General features: G+C 40.2%; 1 protein-coding gene across 1 annotated transcript in view; it reads left to right on the top strand.

Moving 5' to 3' along the window:
* The window catches only part of LOC126396257 (inactive N-acetylated-alpha-linked acidic dipeptidase-like protein 2), a 770,727-nt gene that overhangs the window by 560,894 nt on the left and 188,692 nt on the right, over positions 1 to 21,141 (top strand). Inside the window, exon 13 of the mRNA XM_050054195.1 lies at positions 20,260 to 20,406. Within this exon, the coding sequence (XP_049910152.1) occupies positions 20,260 to 20,406 (147 nt within the window). The remainder of the gene's footprint in view (positions 1 to 20,259; positions 20,407 to 21,141) is intronic.

Here is a 21,141-nt window from a genome sequence, read left to right as displayed (position 1 = left end):
GTAATAAAAGCTGGTCAAAATACATGAAAAAGTACTTGTCCCCGTTTTTTATTTCATAATGATAATATTTAATGATTTTTCACCACCGCACTGAAAATGTCCCCGATTTTCATCTCAGAAATCTGGTCACCTTAGGGTATAGGCTACTAAAACATTTTGGTTGATGTTATGGAAAGGTTGTTGGTTTGGTTAAATATTGGAAAGTGTTCTGACTTTGAAGCTCTACTGAAGCCCTTAGTGTTTTTTTTTTTTCCCTTCTTCCTTGGGTTTACAGTTATCTATCTCTGAGATTGAGCTACATCTTTTTCTAGGTCTGTGGATTATGCACAGACCTTGAAAGATGTTGCTGAACACACACACTGTAGGTAGACACTGGTGATTGAAGAAATATTGATGAAACATGTTCCCTCTAGCCACACAGGTGGCTTTAACTATTTCAGTATGAATTAAGAGCCGCATTTGTTACCTATTATACAATACCTACCTACATACCTAGATACAAACCAAAGCACATCCCAAAAGAGACAAATAAACCCTGTGGTACACATTCTTAGGAACAAATTAATATCTTAGTATTTTCTCAAATCATCTACAGCTCTAAACTTAAGTAACTACCTTGTCTGTCTGACCCTATCTTCCCTGTGTTTTACTCTGTCTCTCCCACACCCACTTGTCTCTCTCATACTGACATCAATAGAGTCCGACAGGCTTAGTATTTTTGATGCAAAAATCTTTCCGGAATAAACTGGCGTAGTTATAATCCTTTCAAGTGAGTCAAGGCTGATTAGAGCAGGAGTGCTATCCATGTTTTTATTCTTTATATTTTCAAAGTCTGGTTAAGACTGAGGGACATGGTAACTTTGAGGCATTCATAATATTGAGTGCAGAGTTCTCTCAACATTGCTAACAACTTTGAGTAAGTCTATATGCACTGCATTGTCAAGGCTCTCTCCCCATGCACTGTGTTGAAAAAAATATCACAAATATCACACATTTAAAGAGATTTTTGAGATTTTTCAATAACTTTATTATATATTATTCATGGCCCCATAGTTTCCCATCTCTCAGTTGTAGAGATTGTAATCTCTGTCTTTGGGTACAACTAAAATTCACTTATGTGATCCTTCTGCACTTGACCCAGAAATGCTTAAGGCACACCATCCTGTAGGTTGCTTCAATTCCCTTATTTCTGCTCTGACGACCAAAAAGGGATCACTGATGAGGCATTAGCCTTGAGGCAGGTCCCTGATGGGCCTGTCCTGGGGCTGTTTTTTTGACGGCCTGGTATCTGGGCTGGTTCTTGAAGGCTGGTCTTTTGGCTGGTGTCCAGACGGCTCCTGACAGGCTGGTGTTGGTCCTGGTTCCTGAAGGGCCTGTCTTGGGGCTGACTCCTGACAGGCCTGTCTTGGGGTTGGTTCTTTGTGGGCTGGTTTTGGGACTGGTTCCTGATGGACCAGTCTTTGGGCTGGCTCCTGACAAGCAGATCTTTGGGCTGGCTCCTGACAGGCAGGTCTTTGGGCTGGCTCCTAATGGCCAGGTCTTAGGGAGGTTCATAACATGCCAGTCTTTGGGCTGGCACCTGACAAACAGGTCTTTGGGCAGGCTCCTGATAGGCAGGTCTTTGGGCTAGCTTCTGACAAGCAGATCTTTGGGCTGGCTCCTGACAGGCAGGTCTTTGGGCTGGCTCCTGACAGGCAGGTCTTTGGGCAGGCTCCTGATAGGCAGGTCTTTGGGCTAGTTTCTGACAAGCAGATCTTTGGGCTGGCTCCTGACAGGCAGGTCTTTGGGCTGGCTCCTGACAGGCAGGTCTTTGGGCTGGCTCCTGACGGGCAGTTACTGGGACTGGTTGAGGGTCAGCTTATTCTTTTTTCCAAACTCACTGTCTGACACTTAAGACATGATCCTCATATTCAAAGAATTCTTTTTCTTCCAAAGAAGAAGACACTCCCTCCACACTAGCTTCTCAAGCTTCTAAAATGATTTCTAAAGCCCTCTAAAGCAGCGATTATCTTTGCCATACTGACTGATTGTGATAAGGAGTCACCACACAGAGCTATTTATTTGTTGACATCTTTTCAGGAATCCTGTGGGTCATATGATTCCTTTGTGATTCCTGAGGGATGGGAGTCAATTTCACTGTTTATCACGTGAATGAGTCGGGACAGGAAAAAAGTAAGTGGAAGCGGGCAGGAGGGGATTCATATAACAAGCTGTATTATTAACTGAGTCAGCAGCTATTAGTTTCTTTCCACAGACCATAAGGAACATATGTGTGGGAACACATATGTTGAGCATGTGAAGAAAAATGGATCATTTGATAAGATAACATTATTGCAAACACAGTGTTACTTTCCGTTAGCCTGTTAATTGTAATTCCCACTCTGTCTTAGCATTGAGCTAAAGGACTCAGCCAGCCTTATTTATCTGTCTCATGGCTGTAGCAGTGAAAATCCGAATCAAAATAAGGTTTATTACCAAACAGGTTTTCACTTACAAGAAATTTGCCTTGATGTTTGGTGTATACAATAAACATATGAAAAGGGAATTCATTTAAAGGCAAAGTGCTACAACAATCAAGAGTAGAATACTGGCTAGAATAGAAACATTACATTAAAAATACAAGCAATGTAGCTTAAAGCTAAGTAGCAATATAAAGCAGAAGCAGTAGGAGGATGTTCTGCTTTCATTTGTAGTAACATAATACATGGTTGATACTGAAATGGCAGCCTCTGCTGCTGCCAATAAAAGCTACCATATACAGAGATAATACTGAATGTAAATATGTTCAGATGTTCAGTGCTTACCATGAATGACCATAAATATTATTCAAAAAATTGGTTTATTTCATGGAAATCTTAAGGATTATAATTTTAATATCATTAAAGGCAAACAAACATTTCTTTCAACGTTTTACTGTTTGATGTTTTAAGATGGGTAATTCACTTTTATATGATTTATTTTGCATTGATTGTAATAATAATAGGGATGCATGATATATATTGGGCTGATAAATTATCGGCCAATCATGGGACATTTTTAATATTATTTATTATCCTGATAATCAAAATTATAGCTGATGAATAGCACCGATAATACAAAGCCAAACTGCTTTTATTGACTTAAATAGGGCAGCATCTACACATACGTAAATCTTTAAAACTGGTTTGCATGCCGCCAATAAACACATAAAAGAAGAACAACAATTGCTGTAGGCTGACTAGAGAGCAAAACATGTTGCCCTGTGGATGTCTTTCACAGTTCCAGAGGAGGACAGCATGATGGCACTGAGGATCTGATCTCCAACTGCCTGACACCCCAACAGATTAAAAATCTTCCTGCAGCAGACGCAGAGCTGAAGGACCCTCTCCAGAGTGTTAGCACGAGCTAATTAGCAGCAGCGGCTTACATCCAACACTGACTCTTAAAACGGCCCCAACAAACTCACAACCAAAAAGGCTTGACTGTGTTGTTGAAGCCATTAGTAACAGCTAACTGTGATGCTACAATTATCCATTAATTTGTTTTGTTACCTGGCAACCCACTCTGGAGCACACTGACCCTTCACTCGCACACTGAAAATCTCTCTCTCTCTCACTGCATGTGTGTGTGAGTGTGTGAAACAGAGCCACTTGTTTGTTTGAGGTGAGTGTTAATATGTGAGGTGAATCAATAGTGCATCACTGTCCTTCTTGGTAGCTGGTGACGGTGAGACAGCGCCTAGATGTGTTTATAGAAATGAAGGTGACAATACTAACATTTCTTACATTGGATTTAACACAGACCTGCCACATTGGACCAGTTCATACGAGTCAGCTGTCACTCTGTTTGTCCTTGGTAATAGAGCCTTCAGTCTGCAGTTTGATTTATACACTTCACTGTTAGACAATAGAATTGGGCTTCTCTTTCTCTCTCTCTCTCTCTCTCTCTCTCTCTCTCTCTCTCTCTCTCTCTCTCTCCTACCATTAACTATAAATTTAATACTGATTAAAAGTCATTTTACTTTCTTTTCCTTGTATTTATTATGTTGTGTAGGGTTATATGGGGACGATACCCCAGAAAATCATTTTTCATTAATTTGAATACTGCTTATCCTGCTAAGGGTTGCGGGGGGGCTGGAGCCTATCCCAGCTGACATTTGGCGAGAGGCAGGGTACATCCTGGAACAGTCGCTATCTATCGCATGGCTAACGTATAGAGACAGAAAACCATTCACACTCACATTCACACCTACGGCCAATTCAGAGTCACGAGTTGTCTTTGGACTGTGGGAGGAAGCCGGAGTACCCGGCATGCAGACTCCGCACAGAAGGGATCCCCTACTCTGGGTTCAAACCAGGAACCTTCTTGCTGTTAGGCGGCAGTGCTAACCACTTCACCACCGTGCTGCCACCCCAGAAAATCTCCTCTTTTTTTACAGCCTAATGTTGGCAGGTATGGAAGAGTCAGAATTGTTCTTTGTTTTTGTTGTGTTAGCAGTAGTGATGTCAGTCAGATTTGGCTGGTTAGACTGGTTATCATTATCGGTTAAAAAATCTATAGTGCACATCCCTGTTTATAGAGCACGAGTGGAAGTATCATAAAAAACATGTATCTGCTCTCTTTATTGAGTAAATTTAGGCTGTAGTTCTTCCTGTTGTCATCTCTGTTTTAGGAATGAACAGATTTTAGTCCAATTGTCTCTTCATTTCCTTTCTATTCTGTCACAGTTGGAGCTGTCAGAAGTAGATCTATAACAAATCTGGAACCAGTGGGCTGTGTATGGATCAATGAAAAGATCAGCCAAAGATTAGTTGTTTGTTTTGCTGCAAATGCTTTATCCGTGCAGTGTGATTGTCCCTGAAGAGTGGCGGGGGCAGTGTCCTCCCGCCCCCTTGTGTTTCTAGACTCAAAGCTTTCAAGCTGTTTCCATTGGTCAAAATCCACAATCCCAGTTCATTCCAAACTGAAGTCCATGACACCTCTCTTTCAAATAAACTGGATAATACAAAAGAAAAAAATATGACATGCTGGCCCTGTGTTCACAGGACCCCAAAGACACTGTGGACATCACTCAAACCTTAAATAAACAATGCAGGTTAATTATCATACTAACTGTCAATACTCAAACCTCTCCCAACTGATAATGATCTCAAATCACAGATAAAGGATACAATAACTGTGCACAATTCAAATCATCCACACCATGTGTTTCAAATGCCATAAATGTCTTTATGTTTCTAATGTTTTGTTTTTGGTTTTTTTTAAACACACTTTTGTATCCACTGTGACAAATTGTCCTCTTGTACTTGTTACTAGAGTATGGGCTGACTGGAAAAATAACAGCCGATATTTTAATTGAATTATGACACTATGACAGGCTTTAAAACGTTGAGAAGGGATGACAATAGGCCAGCTTCAGAATCACACCATAAATGGTAAATATGAACATCATCCACATTAAGGGATATACAAGGAAGTCTAATTTATATATCTAATTTATATGTTTTCCCACATAAAACCAGTGAAAACGAAGCTCACAATAAATCAGCAGAATGAGTCTCTGACTTTATGGCCACGCAGCCATCCAAGATGGTTCGACAGCACACACTTGGCATAATGTTTGACATAGCACACTGTCGGCAATATGTTTGAATTACCACAGATCTTGTATTGTGAGGAAAGGCATTGTGTGACTGCGGCAGGCTCCATGAATATGTATAATCACGAGGAGAAGGTGCCTCGGCCTCAGAAAGTATTTATACGACTGTGAGCGTGGCCCTTCCATCACAGTTTCATATCACAGCGACAGAACGTAAGTAGAGGAACCAATATGAAAATCTGTGTTAGGTGAAGAATGAGCCTTGTCATTACTTGTGGCTGTGACATTCGTCAGGTGCTGTGGTGGGATGCATTTGTCCAACAGTAGTTTGTAACTCGCCTGGTCTGCAGGTGCCATGTAAGACTTACTGCTTGTAACAGGCAGAGGCAGGAGCAGTCAGCGCCTGCTTGAGATTAATTTCTTCTTAATAGATGGCCCCTAAATAAATTAAAGACAGATTACAGCCTAATTTGTGTATAACCTATGGCCCTGGAATATACATAATTGCTGGGATTAATCAATGTCTATTCCTTAAGTGCACCGTTTCTCCGTGGACAGTCTTTTGCAAGGTTGACTTTTAACCCACTCAGCAACCATTTGATCAATTAGAAAAGTATAAAGAAATTATTTACTGTGATTGGGAAAAGGTGCTGTACATCATATGGGTAATGCATAATGGTTCTGACATACAAGGTCCCCTTTTGGCATGTGTATGAGACATACCAGGCTTTCAGCTAACTCCAATGTAAACCCATCTGCTACTAAGACAAGATAAAAGCAAGAAAGGCTGTGTAGGGAGGCAGGGTGGGGTGGATGGATTAAACAAACATAGGACTTTCACCCAAGAGACTGCTGTTAGTGTCAGTGTGAAACCAGAAGTCGACATTAATCACAACAGGTTCAATAAATGTTTCTATCAGACAAACACACAAACAAACAAAAGCAGTTATAAGTCCTTATCATAATCCACAGATTGATAATATTTCAACAAAAACATTCCTAAAGATCCACATAATCTAAGTCCTGGGAAATATTTAGTCCAAACACATCTATAAATATCCATGAACTGCTGTTGCATACTTTCAGATGTTCATATTTCTCCTCTTACTGTATTTTGTATGTCAATATGGCAACACCTCAATACCATAATGGTGGCTAAACTCCAGTCGCCAGCTTCTGACTGACACCCCACAGCCATCAAAGGCCTGTGTAAAAAGGAAGGGCCTGCCTCACTTCTCTGGTTACAAAGCCAATCAGTAGCAAGCAGATGGTATGATAACTACAAAGAATCGGCTCTTAGAGCTGGCTCGTTTGTGAACGACACATCTCTAGTATCATGGCTTATGTATTGTGATAATATAGTGTCTTGGGGCCTCTGGTGATTCCCACCCCTCGTGTTTATATTTTGAGCAGGCATTGGGAAAGCCAAACATTAACCAAGCTTTTTCATGTAATTTCAAGTATATGCAAATATTTGTAGATGTGTTCAGCATGTGTCAAAGTCAAATATTTTTCTAAATTTCTAAATTGCACATGCAGTTTCTACTGAAAGGTGGTACATCAGTGCAGACGATCTCGGTGTTAATGCAGTTTATATACAATGAATTAAAATACTGTATGCTGTATTTATACAGAATTGACTTGCCTTACAAACAATGGCATACTCATGAGGTATTTGAAATGTAATGACTAGTGGGTATTTCCAGATGATCTTTCATGTACGGTCAGTGTTATAGCACTGTGGATGTCACCTTCTCTTGACTTGTTTTCCTTTAAGTGTAAGTAAAAGTGATTAAGAAATACAAAAAGACCGGTTTTAGACTTTTAAGATCTACCCCTAGTATTTCTTCGTGTTTCTTTTTCTCTCCCAGCCTCCCTGCCTCTATCTCTATCTGTTTGTCTCTTTAATATCCCAGTCACTCATTTCTGGATGGCTGGGACATGCTTTTCAGTTCAACAGCTGCAAATGGCTTTTCCAAAGACCACCGTCCGGAACAGAATTATCATTATCAGCACACACATAATGCAAAGTTGTTTTTGTCATTTGGCACTTTGTTGTTGCTGTGGGTCGCATTCTGATTATGGTACACCGCCACTCTCTGCCGCCCTCCGCTTATTTGATGTGTCATAATGTTGATGTACGCCGAGTGTACAAAATGTTGGGGCTCATATTATTTTGTTGAGAATGGGAGGTATGATTTTCTTCTACAACGGGCATGAAAATAGGATGTTAACAAAGGTGAGGACACGGTTTAAAGAAAACGGTTTAAAACCTCAAGCAAAACAAAACATGGATTCCTTCAAAAAGTGTTTTATGAGTGAGCTCATCCATGTCTTGTTGTCTCTGCATGCATGGTTTGTTTTTCTATTGCCTTTTTATTCAAAAATCAAAACAAATATTAACTCTAACAGAGCATCTTTCAAGCGAGAATAGCCTCAATATACTCTCCCCGGAAGATTATCTAGTTTCAAGCTTTTTCGTCCACGTCCAGCAAGCTATTCTGTGTAGCACATATGATTTTGTAGATTGAGTGGTATTGAGTGGTAAGCCGAGATCTCAAAATGATTTCACTCTCTCCTTATCATAGCAGACAAAGAAATTAAATATTGATTCCTGGTGTGGCACCACAGGCTGAAATTATCCATTCTCTCTGCTCTCTCTCTCACTCTTTCCCCCCTGCTCACTTGTTATTCTCTCAGTCCTCCCCTTGCATCCCCCCCTTTTTTTTACACCTCACTCTTTTATTATTCCCTCTCTAAAGGACTCTACTTTCATTTTAACTGTCTCTGTTTCTCTTTTCCCCCTCCGACACTCTCTTTTAATTCACCGTGTCTGGTTGTAGGAGAGGAAAAAGAGAGAAGAGGTACATGGCCTGACTTTAAATCTTCTCTCCAGCAGATGGAATGATAGTCTATCTCTCTATACAACCCTTCTTTGTGACTTAAGTTGAGGTATTTTTCTCTTTCCCACAATTTCTTTATTGCTGGAAATCAAAGACTGCACAGGCCTTTAAAGTGCTGAGTAAATGCTATAACCTCAGGTCACCTACATTCTTTCAAAACCAGTTATAAATTTTCTAAAATCTTAGTTTGGTGAAAAGAAGGGTGAGAAGTTAAGCTAGAGTTCCATGCAAGACACTAATCTAACATTTTTATGCCTCCGCACCGGTGACAGCTGTGACCGAAGGCATTATGCTTTTGGGTTGTCCGTCCACCCGTCTGTAAGTCTGTCTATCCGTCCCACTCTGATGAATGCGATATCTCAAGAAGGCCTCAAGAAGGGAATTTCGTCAAAATTGGCACCACTTGAACTGATTAGATTTTGGAAGTTAAAGGCCAACCTCAATGTCACCTTGTCTGTTTCATTCCCATCAACATGATATATCAAGAACACCTTTGGGGAATTTTTTCCAATTTGGCACAGATGTTGACTCAAAAGATGAACTGAGTAGATTTTGGTTGTCAGAAGTCAAGGTAATGGTGACCTTACATCCATGTCATTCTCATGAACCCGATATCTCAAGAACTCCTTGAGGAAATTTCTTTAAATGGTACACAAACATCCACTTAATAATGTACTGATTAGAATTTGGTGGTCAAAGGTCAAGGTCACTGTGACCTCACAAAACACTGGACAACATTAAGAAATCATGCAACTTGCTGGAAACCAGTAGAATAACTTTTTAAAGATAATTTTGCATGGGACACTTGCATTCCCAAAACTGTTTCCCATCACACTACATGATGATAGGCACTTGGAGGAGGATCCTAAGTACTGCCTAAGTAAGTACTTAGTACCTACTTTTGCGAACTTGACAAAAACAATTGTGGCAATGCTGGGTGCTGCAGTGTTTATTAGATAGTTTCCGGGTGTCAGGCTAAAAACAGACAGAAGAGACTACAGTATGCAATAGGGATGCACCGAAATGAAAATTTGTAGCGGAAGCCGAATAAAATTAAACGCTTGGCCGAATACTGAGTACCGAATACCGAATACTGTTGTTTAGTTTTTCATTAGTTTTTGCAGATGAAGCCCCTCCAAATTAGTGTTGTCACGGTACCAAAATTGGGACCCACGGTACAATACCAGTGAAAGTATCACGGTTCTGAGTAGTATCAGGATACCACAGCAAAAATGAGGCAGATGTGCCTTTTGTCATTTATAAAAAGATAAATCACTTTTCTATAATACATCAATGATATTTCAATGGAATAAATTACTTATTGACTTATTCATACTTCAAAAACAGCATCAATAAGTGATTAACATAGGGGGGATCAAAATAAAATAAATAAATAAAATAAAAATCAACCAGCCACCCTCCTCCCCTGACAAATAAAGAACAGTCCCTTCATAATTAAAGAACAGTCCCTAAAGTGCGGTGAGGTTTGTGGACCGTTACCTGCCACAAAGAGAGAAATGTGAACGGCTCGTTTCTCCTCTGACACGTCACATACCTGTGTGCCGCCACGGCTCGGCTGTTCAGGTACTTTTGGGCAGTCATGACGCCAAGAAGAGGACATTATTGGAGCCGGACTTCTCCATCGCCGGTAAGCCTTATCTTGTGCTGCGAAGCACTATGCCGCCATATTTGACAGGAATACATTACTGTCTGTGTCTGTTCAACACACAACCGGCGGGATTCGCCTTTCGTTTCTGCTGCTGGTTGAAATCTGTACTCGCACAGCGTGCTGAATGATTTATTTTGCTTGCACAAAACAATTTTTAGTCGCAAATGCGAGTGCGGTGACGGACGGAGTAAAATATCGCCACACTGCCGACATTTTACTCCGTCCGTCACGGCACGCTGTTTGATTGCGTTATCAAAACACGCCGCTATTATTCAGCCTTGCTTTTCACTTATTCCACCGAATACCGAATGTGTGGTTTTTTGCAATATTCGGCCGAATATATCCGGTTACCGAATATTCGGTGCATCCCTAGTATGCAATGGAAGGATAATTCACAATATTATCTGTTTTAACAAGTCAAAAAGATGCAAAATGAGACTTCCAATCTCAATGAAAAAGAGAGGAGTAGAATCTGAAGATAAGACATGACAATCAATCAATATTGCTCCTGCACTGCTGGGTATGTGTCCCCTTTTCCCTTTCTGGGGTCAATTAAGTACTCTGTGTATTTGTTACTGAATACAGACTAAGGTGCTGACCTAATGTAAGTCTCCCTTTACTGTAGAAAGTTACATTAGTCACTTGTAGGCTACTTGAATGTAGCCTTATAGAGATAATAAACAAACGGACATTAGCCGTGATCTGGCTAACAATAATTCATGTCATGTTAAAAGTATGTCAGTAACCATCCTATCTGTCCTTTTCCAAGTCTCTTCAATGTTATCACAGAAATAAGGACGAAGCAAACTTGGCTGATGTTATTAATCTGATGTTAGGCTAATGTAGCTAACATAGTTAGCTAGCATATTGTTAACTTAACGTGAGTATATAGAAATATGTGCCCGTGATGATTATGACAGTCCCCCAGCCTCATCTTTAAACCATCTCAATGTTGTTGTTGTTTTTTTTTTGTTTTTTTTTGTGTTATCTATTTATTTATGTATTATTTATTCAACACAGACAAGCCTAGCACATAGCATATCTAAAATCAAGGTAAAGGGGAAAGTTGACCAATGTTCTGCCATGTTCCAAGCTTCTTCAACTGTTATTGGAGCACAGAGTGAAAAGAGTTGGGACTCTAGGAGGGGCTACTTGTTTGCTTTAGCTAGCTAAGGACAAGTAGAATCCAGGGAGAAATGGCAGTTTGCAGCAGCAGTAAATGCTAACTTAATTCAGCCCAGTATCCTTTGAAATTATATCCATCGTGGACAATTCTACACCTCGCAGTTTACATACAATCACATTAATCAGTGCATGGAGTGCTGCTGGCCTAGCAGTGTGGAGAAAGAATGGACAGCCCAGGAGAAAGAAGGAAACAAAGACAGAGAAAAGGTGGAGCTGAGAGGGAGTGCAGTAAAAGGAGAAATGCCCTGGAGGAAAGTGCCACTAAATGCTGCAAAATTACAGATATTTAAGTAACAAACATGGTTAGTGTTAAAAAATAATATAATCTATAATATAATATCACAGCTACCCTGACCAAGTTGATTCTATGTTTGAAAATCTGTTAAATGGCACCAACGCCTCGCCTCTCACCTCAAATGCTTTCAGAAGTGTACTGTTTAGCTGTGAAATAAGAAAGTTTGCTCCAGCCAGTGGGTGGTGTTTTGTTTTGGCTCAACTGTTTCCAACATGGCAGGCAGGTCACGAATGTTCTCATTTTACAGCTAAACAGTATACCAAAATAAATTTCTGATTGGCATGATGGACAGATGTGTTACAGACTCTTTGGCTCTGATTGGTTGTTTTTCCTCACCTATGGTGGATTCTAGCAAATGCCATTAGAAGTACTATGAGGAGGAGGAAGAACTTGAATTTCTAACAGATTATATGTCTCATGCATTACAGTGTGGATGTAGTTTTAGCAAATATGACAAAAGAATTATGTTAATAAAAGTTATCAACTACTGCTGTAATCATGCTCTGTAGGAATGCAGGGGATGTGTATCCATTGAAATAACATACAAAACAAAGACCTGTACTGCATACTCTCCTTTGTCAGGTAGATTCACTTCTTGTTACTGCTCCAGTCAGTAACTGCTAGATGCAAATAGCAAATTATATTCTCAGGAATGGTAGAGAGATCTTGGATATTGAACATTTTCCACCCATTACTTTTGAGATTCTTGCAGTTTATGGCACATAAACAACTCCTCATGTCAATCCCCTCATCAAATGTCTGTCACTGTTGATTATTATGAAGTCCCTGCATATAAACATATTCCATGATGATGTCACTCAGAAATTTGTCTATGTATTCCTTTCACCATGTACTGCATTTACTCTGCAGTCTCATGGCAGAAGCCACTTCAGCTAGCTCAACATGAAGGAGCACTAGTCCTTCTTGAAGTCTGATTTTCTGATTCTATTTATACGTGTGTTTTTACAGACTCACTTTAGCTGCTTGTATCTGCAGACTCATTCTTTTGGTCACTACCTGAAGCTCATGAACATATAGGCCAATGCTGGAATGTATATCCACCGCTAAATTGAGCGATCTGTCTTTAGGTTCTTCACTACAGCAATCCAATACTGGTTGCATTACTAAATGTAGGTATGGAGGAAAAGATTGCATTTGGTGTACAGCCCCGTTTTTTCTACATGGCACATTTCTGCTGTCCACATGTACAGAGGGAGAGAGCTGTATATTAATCACTAATTTGGGTCTTTGAATAGCCTCATCTATAGTGACTAGCGCAGTATTGTTTTTCCTAAGCAGTGACCCTGGTAGAAACCACTATAAATTGTTTTAACTTGCTCACTCATGGATACAGGGGGGACAGTCAGTGCTTGTTCTATGGCATACTTGCTCGCAAATTGGATTGCTCAGTGGTGGTATGCCTTTTCTAATCACAGGCATTCATGCAAATCAAGTTCAAATGAAGTTCATCCAATATCTTGGTTCAGCAGCAACGTTTTAGTAGAACACGCAACGGGCGAATACAGAGGTGAGGACATGCAGTTGTAGCTTGTGTTCAGCCAGCTACTGAGTCTGAACAGTGGGTGGATGCTAGACACAATAAAAGCAACAGCTGTACAGTGTAATCCAATATGTATATATATATCCAGTATGAAATCCAATGCAACAGTATTGTGGCTTAAAAATGATCAGAGTTTAATCAACACCTCTCACACACAGTCTCAACTAAGCATTGAACATGAAACACTTAGAACAGTAGGATTTACTGCAGGACTAGTGAATAAGATTGTATTAAATTGTACAGTTTGAGCCGCACAAGTGTAGACTGGAGTCAAATGACGTCCACTTGAGTCAAATTTGACTCTCAAATCTGGTGATTTATGACAAAATTAGATTATTTGAATTTACTTGAAACCTGTGAGGGCCACATGGTACGATGGGTAAATATGACATAATGTTAGAAATTTGAAATATTATATTGCCTTTCAGAGAAAATCATTTTATGATTTTAATGCTCATTTTACTCTGCACAGTTTCACTCAGTCACTAAAAGCTGCTGAGCAGAAGTGATGATGGTGCCTCTCTCAGTATCTGCTGGCATTAGATGAGGTCATTTAAAAATGATCATACAACAGCAGATTGTGTCCTGGCAGTAGGAAATGAAGTGCATCCACCCACAATTTGAGTTCTGACACAGCCACACATGTGTGCATGCAATCACAGGTGTTTACTGTGTTAGAGTGGTCACCATGAGTATTACCTTTATACTGTTTTCTGGTATTTTATAGGCTTGTGGGAACTATGGCTACCAAACATTTTCTGCATACATACACTGTGAATTATATGCTATGCTATGTTGCATGCCCATTATTTATTGATTATGTGCATTTTAATAATAAAGTAGATCAATAATCTTGTACCAACCTTGTGTTGAAATGAAGTTATAGAAGGATTCACATTAATCTCACTTTGATTTCAAGACTGTAATATATCATGCAGTGAAAAAGTAAATGTTCATAGGTTATGGTTGACCAGCCCATTCTATCTCCCAACTCATGCAGCAGTATACACACCAGGTGCCAGCTATTTCTGACCCCACCCGCAGCAAACAAGCTTATCAAATACCGTCCCTTTGTCAGTGGATGTTGACGTCAGACACAGAGGCACTCTATGTGGCGGTATGATACACACCAGACAGCGGCTATCTCTGACGCTGCCCACAATTTCCCCAGTACAAAGAGCAAGAAGGTTCATACAGGACGGGCGGGATGAGAGTTGAAATGATCAAACAAGCACTGAACTTTCATCCGTAAGCTTGCTGTTTGTTTCCCATGTGGAAAAAAGTCAATAGAGTCGTCTAATAACTATATAGTGTGCAATTATGTGTAGCATGCTACACTAGTAACATATGTCACATGATGTATGGCACATGACAGGACATCACGTTAGTAAGAACCGTACATATTTTAAGCCAAACCATGATGTTTTTTCTAAACCTAACCAGGGTCTTTTGTTGCCTAAACCTAAGGAAGTAACCCTAAAAACGAAGGGTTTCACCTACAAGTTTGTTTTGGAAAAAAAGATTGTATGCATGTAACACGCAGAAATTGTACACTTTCTGTGAAAATGGAAATTTATTTTGAAAAGACACAATGCACGTAAAAAGCATCACTCAAGATGCTGTAAGTGTATGTCCAAAACTGACGCAGGAGGGTAAGTATTGCGTAATATTTTGACTTGTGGGGCCACTGACAAAGTGGTAGTATTTGACAGGTTGGCATGAGAATGGGTTGGGTTGACTCAGCTGGACATAGCATCAGATTAACCTTGATTTCTCTTGACCTTAATTTAGCTCAGCTCAGTGTGACCACAAATGTATAAAGAGAACTGTATACAGTGTTGGAGGCAGGGCCCTGTTCATTTCTCTGAAAGATTCTCAGCCAAAACAGTTTGATTTCCTGGGTATAAAATTATCCGGACGTTCCGCGTTATTGGGCCAGTAGAGCAAGTGCACTATGAACTTTTGCGAGCCGAACAGCTATCTTCCAGTTTAGCCCTCTCCTAACCTGAATTGGGATAAAATTATTCAATAGTGTAACTCTTCCACCCTTCTAAAACAGGGGGGATTGTTCTGAGACTAAAAGGGAGGCTGAACTTCCCCTAAAATTTCATAGAAGAAATGGTCAAATATGCACAATTGAATTTACATTAAAATAAGAATTTACATTGCGCTAGGATGCATTTCACATCATGGCTATGATGTTCAAACGTCAGCTGTTTATCACCAGTTTTCAAACGTGACCTCCCTGTCATACATTCTTGTGTCAGCACGGTGGACCCAGAGCCTCCAAGCATTCCTATGAGACAGTGCTGAGCAGGTTATTTCATGCAGCAAAGCGACACGGTCATTGGATAAATGCAACAAAATCGTCACTTCCAGGGAGGCTCAGCTTCCCTGGGACCTAATGGAGTGGTAAGTGGGAGAGGACGCTCGGTGTACAGCATGCATGATGATTGGAGGAATTGTCTAAAAGGCTGAACCCATTTGTGATTGACGGCGCTTCACATTTTTAGCTCAGTCCCATGCCATCCGGAGTTCCTTGTTTCCATAAGCGACATAGCTCATTTTCACCGTTAAACCCATCTGAAAATCTTTGAGGTGTGTTTTGCTGTGGTTCTATGGCATGTGTGGTTGAAAAATGGCTTCAAATAAATGTTCCTTTTATAAGTTACTGCCAAGCTACAATATGACAAATTTAATGATGTAAACTTAAAGTGAGCATCCTCTGTTTGAAAGAGCAGCCGCCACTGTTCTAAAATGGGTTCAATGGATCAAATCCCAATCGCAAGATTAGTATTTTAGTGGGGGTTGTGACATTAAAAAAACATGAATCCATTGATTTACAGAGGTCTCTCCCACAGTGATAGTCTATGGTAAAAAAGTTTTTGTGGACCCAACATTCTGTGATGGACCCGGAAGTTGTAATTCTACTGTTTTGCCACTACAAAAATTGGCTTCAAAGCCCAGAGCACTTCCTGGGGGCCTTGCTCTGTGATTACTCATCTGTACCTCATTTGTCATCAGTATTCTACGTCGAAGTGATATTAGCACGAGATGTTGTTCTGCCATTGAATTTTGGTCACCTAAGGTCACAACGTAAATCAGCCAAACACTCATTGTTGAAATGCTAATGTGTTTGTGTCTTTTTAACCGACACGCATGAACATTTGTGCATGTGACAGTTCAAGGTGGTCCAGTAGGGCACACTTAAAACTGCGCCAGTGTTGTCAAATTAGTTGTGTTTGTTTGACTCAAGAGTCCAGAGACAGATGCTTCTACTTTCCCCTGAAGTCTTCCCCTGACTGTCCCCTGTCACCAGTCCTGCCTGGAGTAATCTGTAGTCCTCTCTGCTTGGCATAGCGCCAGCTCTCTGAGTTGACAGCTACGTTCAGAGAGTGAAAGTAAGCAGTATGCTCAGTTGACCTAACAGCGACCAGGCTTCAACAGGTAACTAATTCAAATGTTCAACTTGCTCTGCACTGTGTTGGCTTGCCCAGTCTTGTTTTTGCATTCTTATTATTGTCAGTGCTGTCGTCAAAGCTCAGTATTCAGTGCTGTTGCTCATAGGCACTTCACCCAGGGAGCATTTGTCAGTCAAACAGCGTTCCCTGCGCTGTAACATATTTTGCCATTTTTATGATGAAGAAGTTTGAATTTTTGTTGCTTTATCTTTCTCTGTGGAGCCATGATAGCTATGAATGCTATAAGGCTAATGACACAGTATATTCTAATTTCCTCTAAATTAACCAGAAATCACTGAGTGTGTGGATTTAAACACTATGGGTTTCACATACAGCTCTTTGCTTGAGTTCCACACTAATAGACTGCTGTATTAAATAATGTATATGTATAAAAAGAAAGCTGCATACACCAAACGATATTGTGATAAGTCTGTCCTCTGTGTGCAACTTCCCGATTATGAATCTCAATCAACTTTTAAATTGTGCACACATGAACAAGCATTTATTCCCACCCTGTTAACTTCCACAATTAGCCATAAGTGGGTAATGAAATGCCCTTCATGAATATTGATATGCATGTAAATGTTTTTGTCCTTCCAGTTTTTTTTTTTCCCTGGAGTAAATGGAAACGTGAGATTAGAATGAGGTACATCATGGCAGGTTGAGGCAAGGTTAAAGGTATTATTTACTGACCTTTACTCAGTTACAGTGGGAACAATTCACAGTGGCAGTTAATGTTCGGAGAGCAACAGCCTTTAGAAAAACTAAAATAGAAAAGGTTGGCAACAGTGTGTCAGTGACAGTGGCAGGGATGATTGGACACCAGAGCTCTCTCCCCTTGACAGACCTTGATAAAAGGAAACTCTAATTAAATGCAATGTGACAGAAGAACATGGTGACTTCGGGCAGGCTCAGCAGATGTGGGCAGTTGAGATAAGCCTCTAATTGATTGACGGTTGCATTCTGTTTCCTTCCACTAACCACTCTGGTCCCAACAATTTCTGTACAGCAGTCCTGTTGTTCTTTCAATTAGGAATAACACCAGAGAGGGGTGAACCCCCGTGACAGGCTACATGTTAGCTGTGGAGAACTCTGACAAAAGCTTGAATTGTGCAATTAGCCGCCTGCCAAATGTTAATCACGGCCTCATCTCACCCCTCCCTTCTTCAGCAATATACTGTATTTAGCACAATTAAGGCTCGTCCTTGACAATTCAGTATTCAAACAACTTGGAACAATTTTAATTTCTGAAATGATGCTTTTAGTCAGCCCTCTCTCCCTCACTGGCATAACACAATCATAGTGTAGAGATACGTAAACCAAGTCGCACATACAAATGTGCCTTTCGTGGGAGTCACTGTGGGTCATTAATTATAGTTAATATTTGAATTACAGTTTGGTTAACATGCATTCGATGATGGCAGATGTCTCTAAAAAATATTATTACTAGAAGGATCTTTAATGACTAAAGGTTTCAGCAAGGGCATGCAAATTCCCACATCAAGTTTGCATGTTCATTAATCACACCATATGTGTTAAAAGCTGTGTAAATATATTTCAAGCCCCAGTTTGTACCTTATGGTGGTTATAAATGCAGTCACCATTATTTACTGTGAATATTACATGTTTCCAAGGAAGAAAGGATATCTCTATTCACAAAATGGTGTTAATACAAAATGTTCTTATGGTCATTGTTTGTATTTGACAGATTATATAGTAAACCAACAATACATTCTGAAAATACATTATGTTAGAGAGTGGAACAAGCAGCAAAGACAAATGAGGGAGTCGTTTTATGCTCTGTTTTCCAGCAAGTCCTGTTACCAGTTTTAATACAGTATATCCTAGTGTTTCTATGGGTGAGTATAGCCATCGTTATAGTGCTATATGTAGCCCAGCATATTTTACTGTTTTGGAGCATCATTTTTGGACACTGGCCCTCATTTATTAATAAAATGTACAAACCAGCGCATCTCCGAGTGCAGAAATCATCTTACGATATAGGGTTCAGGTGTGATTAATGAAATATTCTTAAGTAGCCAGTCACAGTGTAGAAATGATCTTGGTGATAAATGTGGCGGCTGAAAACAACTGTCATTTAGAATTTAAGACATGGAGAGACATAATACTGCCAAGAGGAGAAACTTGTCTGAGATAGAAATGGAAACACTGGTGTCCAGGGTCCAATGTAACAAAGTGGTTCTATTTGTCAGCGTGAAAAGTGACATCAAAGGAGGTCAGAAAAAAACGCAGTATGCAAAGACATCACCGCTGCAGTCAAAAGCACAAAAGCATTCTAGTGGACAATAGAACTCCAGCTGAGGTTGGAATATTTAATTTATACATCCATGATATGTGCTGACATTAACAGCAGCATGCAATTCATGCAATTTAAAAAACAAAAAACAAAAATGTATGTTCGTGTTCAACAAAGTAAAATTCTTGTTTTTCTAAATGGGGTCTAATGGCTTTGACAAGAGCATGGATGGACAACTAAAGACACCAACGGCTCTCCTGTCAACACAGGTTGTCTGACAGAAAGGTAGCTCAATGAAAATACTCTCAATATAGCATACACTTTATTTAATAATGATTTTTTTTTAGAGGGCACTTTTTTAAGGTGGCTAAAATATTTTTATTTCTGATCCCCATCCACAGCATTACATTGCATAGCCTGTTTTTCCAAAGTGGGGGCGTGCCAACTGACATCTGCAGTATGTAATACGCTGACTATGGATAAGATTATCCTATACAACCCCAATTCAAACAATCCAAACTTTCCCTTAAAATAGGCTACCATACGTGAGTAAATGTTCACTTACATTCCACCAGCGCAAGTAAGTCTGTGTGCACAGCAGGAAACACAAAGTTATCAGTCTTATTGATTAAAAACCTGCGAGCATTCTATCTCTCCACTTCTCCAGTTGTCGATGCTACTCCTTCTCTTCCCTCTACCTGAGCACAAAGTCCTCCATCCTACCCCGCAGCAGAGGGGTCTTTTACCAGCTCGTGGTCTCCTCTGGTGGCCTGCTCCACTTCTCCTCCCTCGTCCTCAGCACACAGCCTGCTCATGATGCTACAGCTGTCTGATTTGAGTAGTTACAAAATGCAGATATAGGCTATTTTGTTCTATGCTACAGTTCGCTAATCATAGCTGTACATGGGAAATCTTTGTGTCTTCCTGGGCCCAATATGGTTCATGGTAGCCTTCCTTGCAAATATACAATATTGTAATTTGTATGATATATATTAAAAAGAAGAATTAATCTTATGTCTTGTGAGGCCCATCAAAGCCCCAGGGCGGACACCGCAGTAAGCATTTGCATTAAAGCGCAATTAATAAAGAGTCAGTTCAACATGAACCATGGGTTGGTATTTCAGGCAGTTATAGCAAAGTTTTAAAAATCAATTAATGACCTAACATTGCAAGACAAAGGCCGAGTTTTATCAAGAACTCATCTAATTCATTAACATGGCAGAAACCCCCTTACCTCTGTGCCTTTTTATTCTCATAAACCCTGTCTCTGTCTTTGTTCTCTCTCCACCAGTGAATTTTTCTCACCCTGCTTTGTTGTTCTTTCTCCTCACCTTTTGTCTTCTCTGTTAGAGACAGTTGCTGAGTTGCATTCGTGGTGGGAACTGCCCTGGACCCAACGTCAGCTCGCTGCAGTTGCCTGGAGATGTGAATTTCTTCGCCAACCAGCTGGCTGTGCCCACCATGGAGTTTGCCTTCGAGCAGACCAAAGCAGAGGAGGTACCTAAGCCAAAATACCACATCTTTTTTTACTTCCCTTGTTCTTGTTTTGCCGACTGATGGCCTTCTCTTGTCAGACAACACCTCTCATTGCTTTACTCAAGTTTCATGCTAATATGTATGAATATATACTGCAGAGCAGAGGAGCTGCTCTACATGCAAGACACAGTCACGTATTGTTTCCCAGCTGTGAACAGATTTAAACTGCTGGGTTTGCCATAGCCCACCGCTTGTTTATCTTAGGCTCTTAATTAGAAGCAAGACTCCTTCTAAGCAAAGATGCACACACCTGTCAGTTGTCTATGTGGATCATATGTTGAAGAAAAGTGGCATCTTTAAAGAATCGACACCTACAGTATGTTACCACAGTGACATATCCAGTTCTGACACTTTGGGGAATGGATGTGATAATGACCATCTGCAGCCTATAAGACTAATATTATTATTTAGATAGGATGAGATATTTTTAGGTCATTTACAGACTCAGCTTGACTCACTGCAATATGGATTATTTCTCTATACAAGCAACACATACACATCAGAGCTTACAAATTATGCATGCCCCATTTACTTCCATTAAAAATGCAGTATTGATGTTTGTTGTACTGCCTTGGGGCGGAAACATAGAGATTTAGCCCCAGCTAAGTCGGCCCACTCAATTTTGGAACTTCTGGCTCGGACGGCAACTTTGAGCTTAATTAGTGCAAGAGATCTTCATGATGTTTATCCGCCCTT

Source organism: Epinephelus moara, chromosome 10 (assembly GCF_006386435.1).
Source record: "Epinephelus moara isolate mb chromosome 10, YSFRI_EMoa_1.0, whole genome shotgun sequence".
NCBI lineage: Eukaryota > Metazoa > Chordata > Actinopteri > Perciformes > Serranidae > Epinephelus > Epinephelus moara.
Note: the sequence above shows the minus strand (reverse complement) of the source record. Positions and strands in the feature narration are given on the sequence as shown.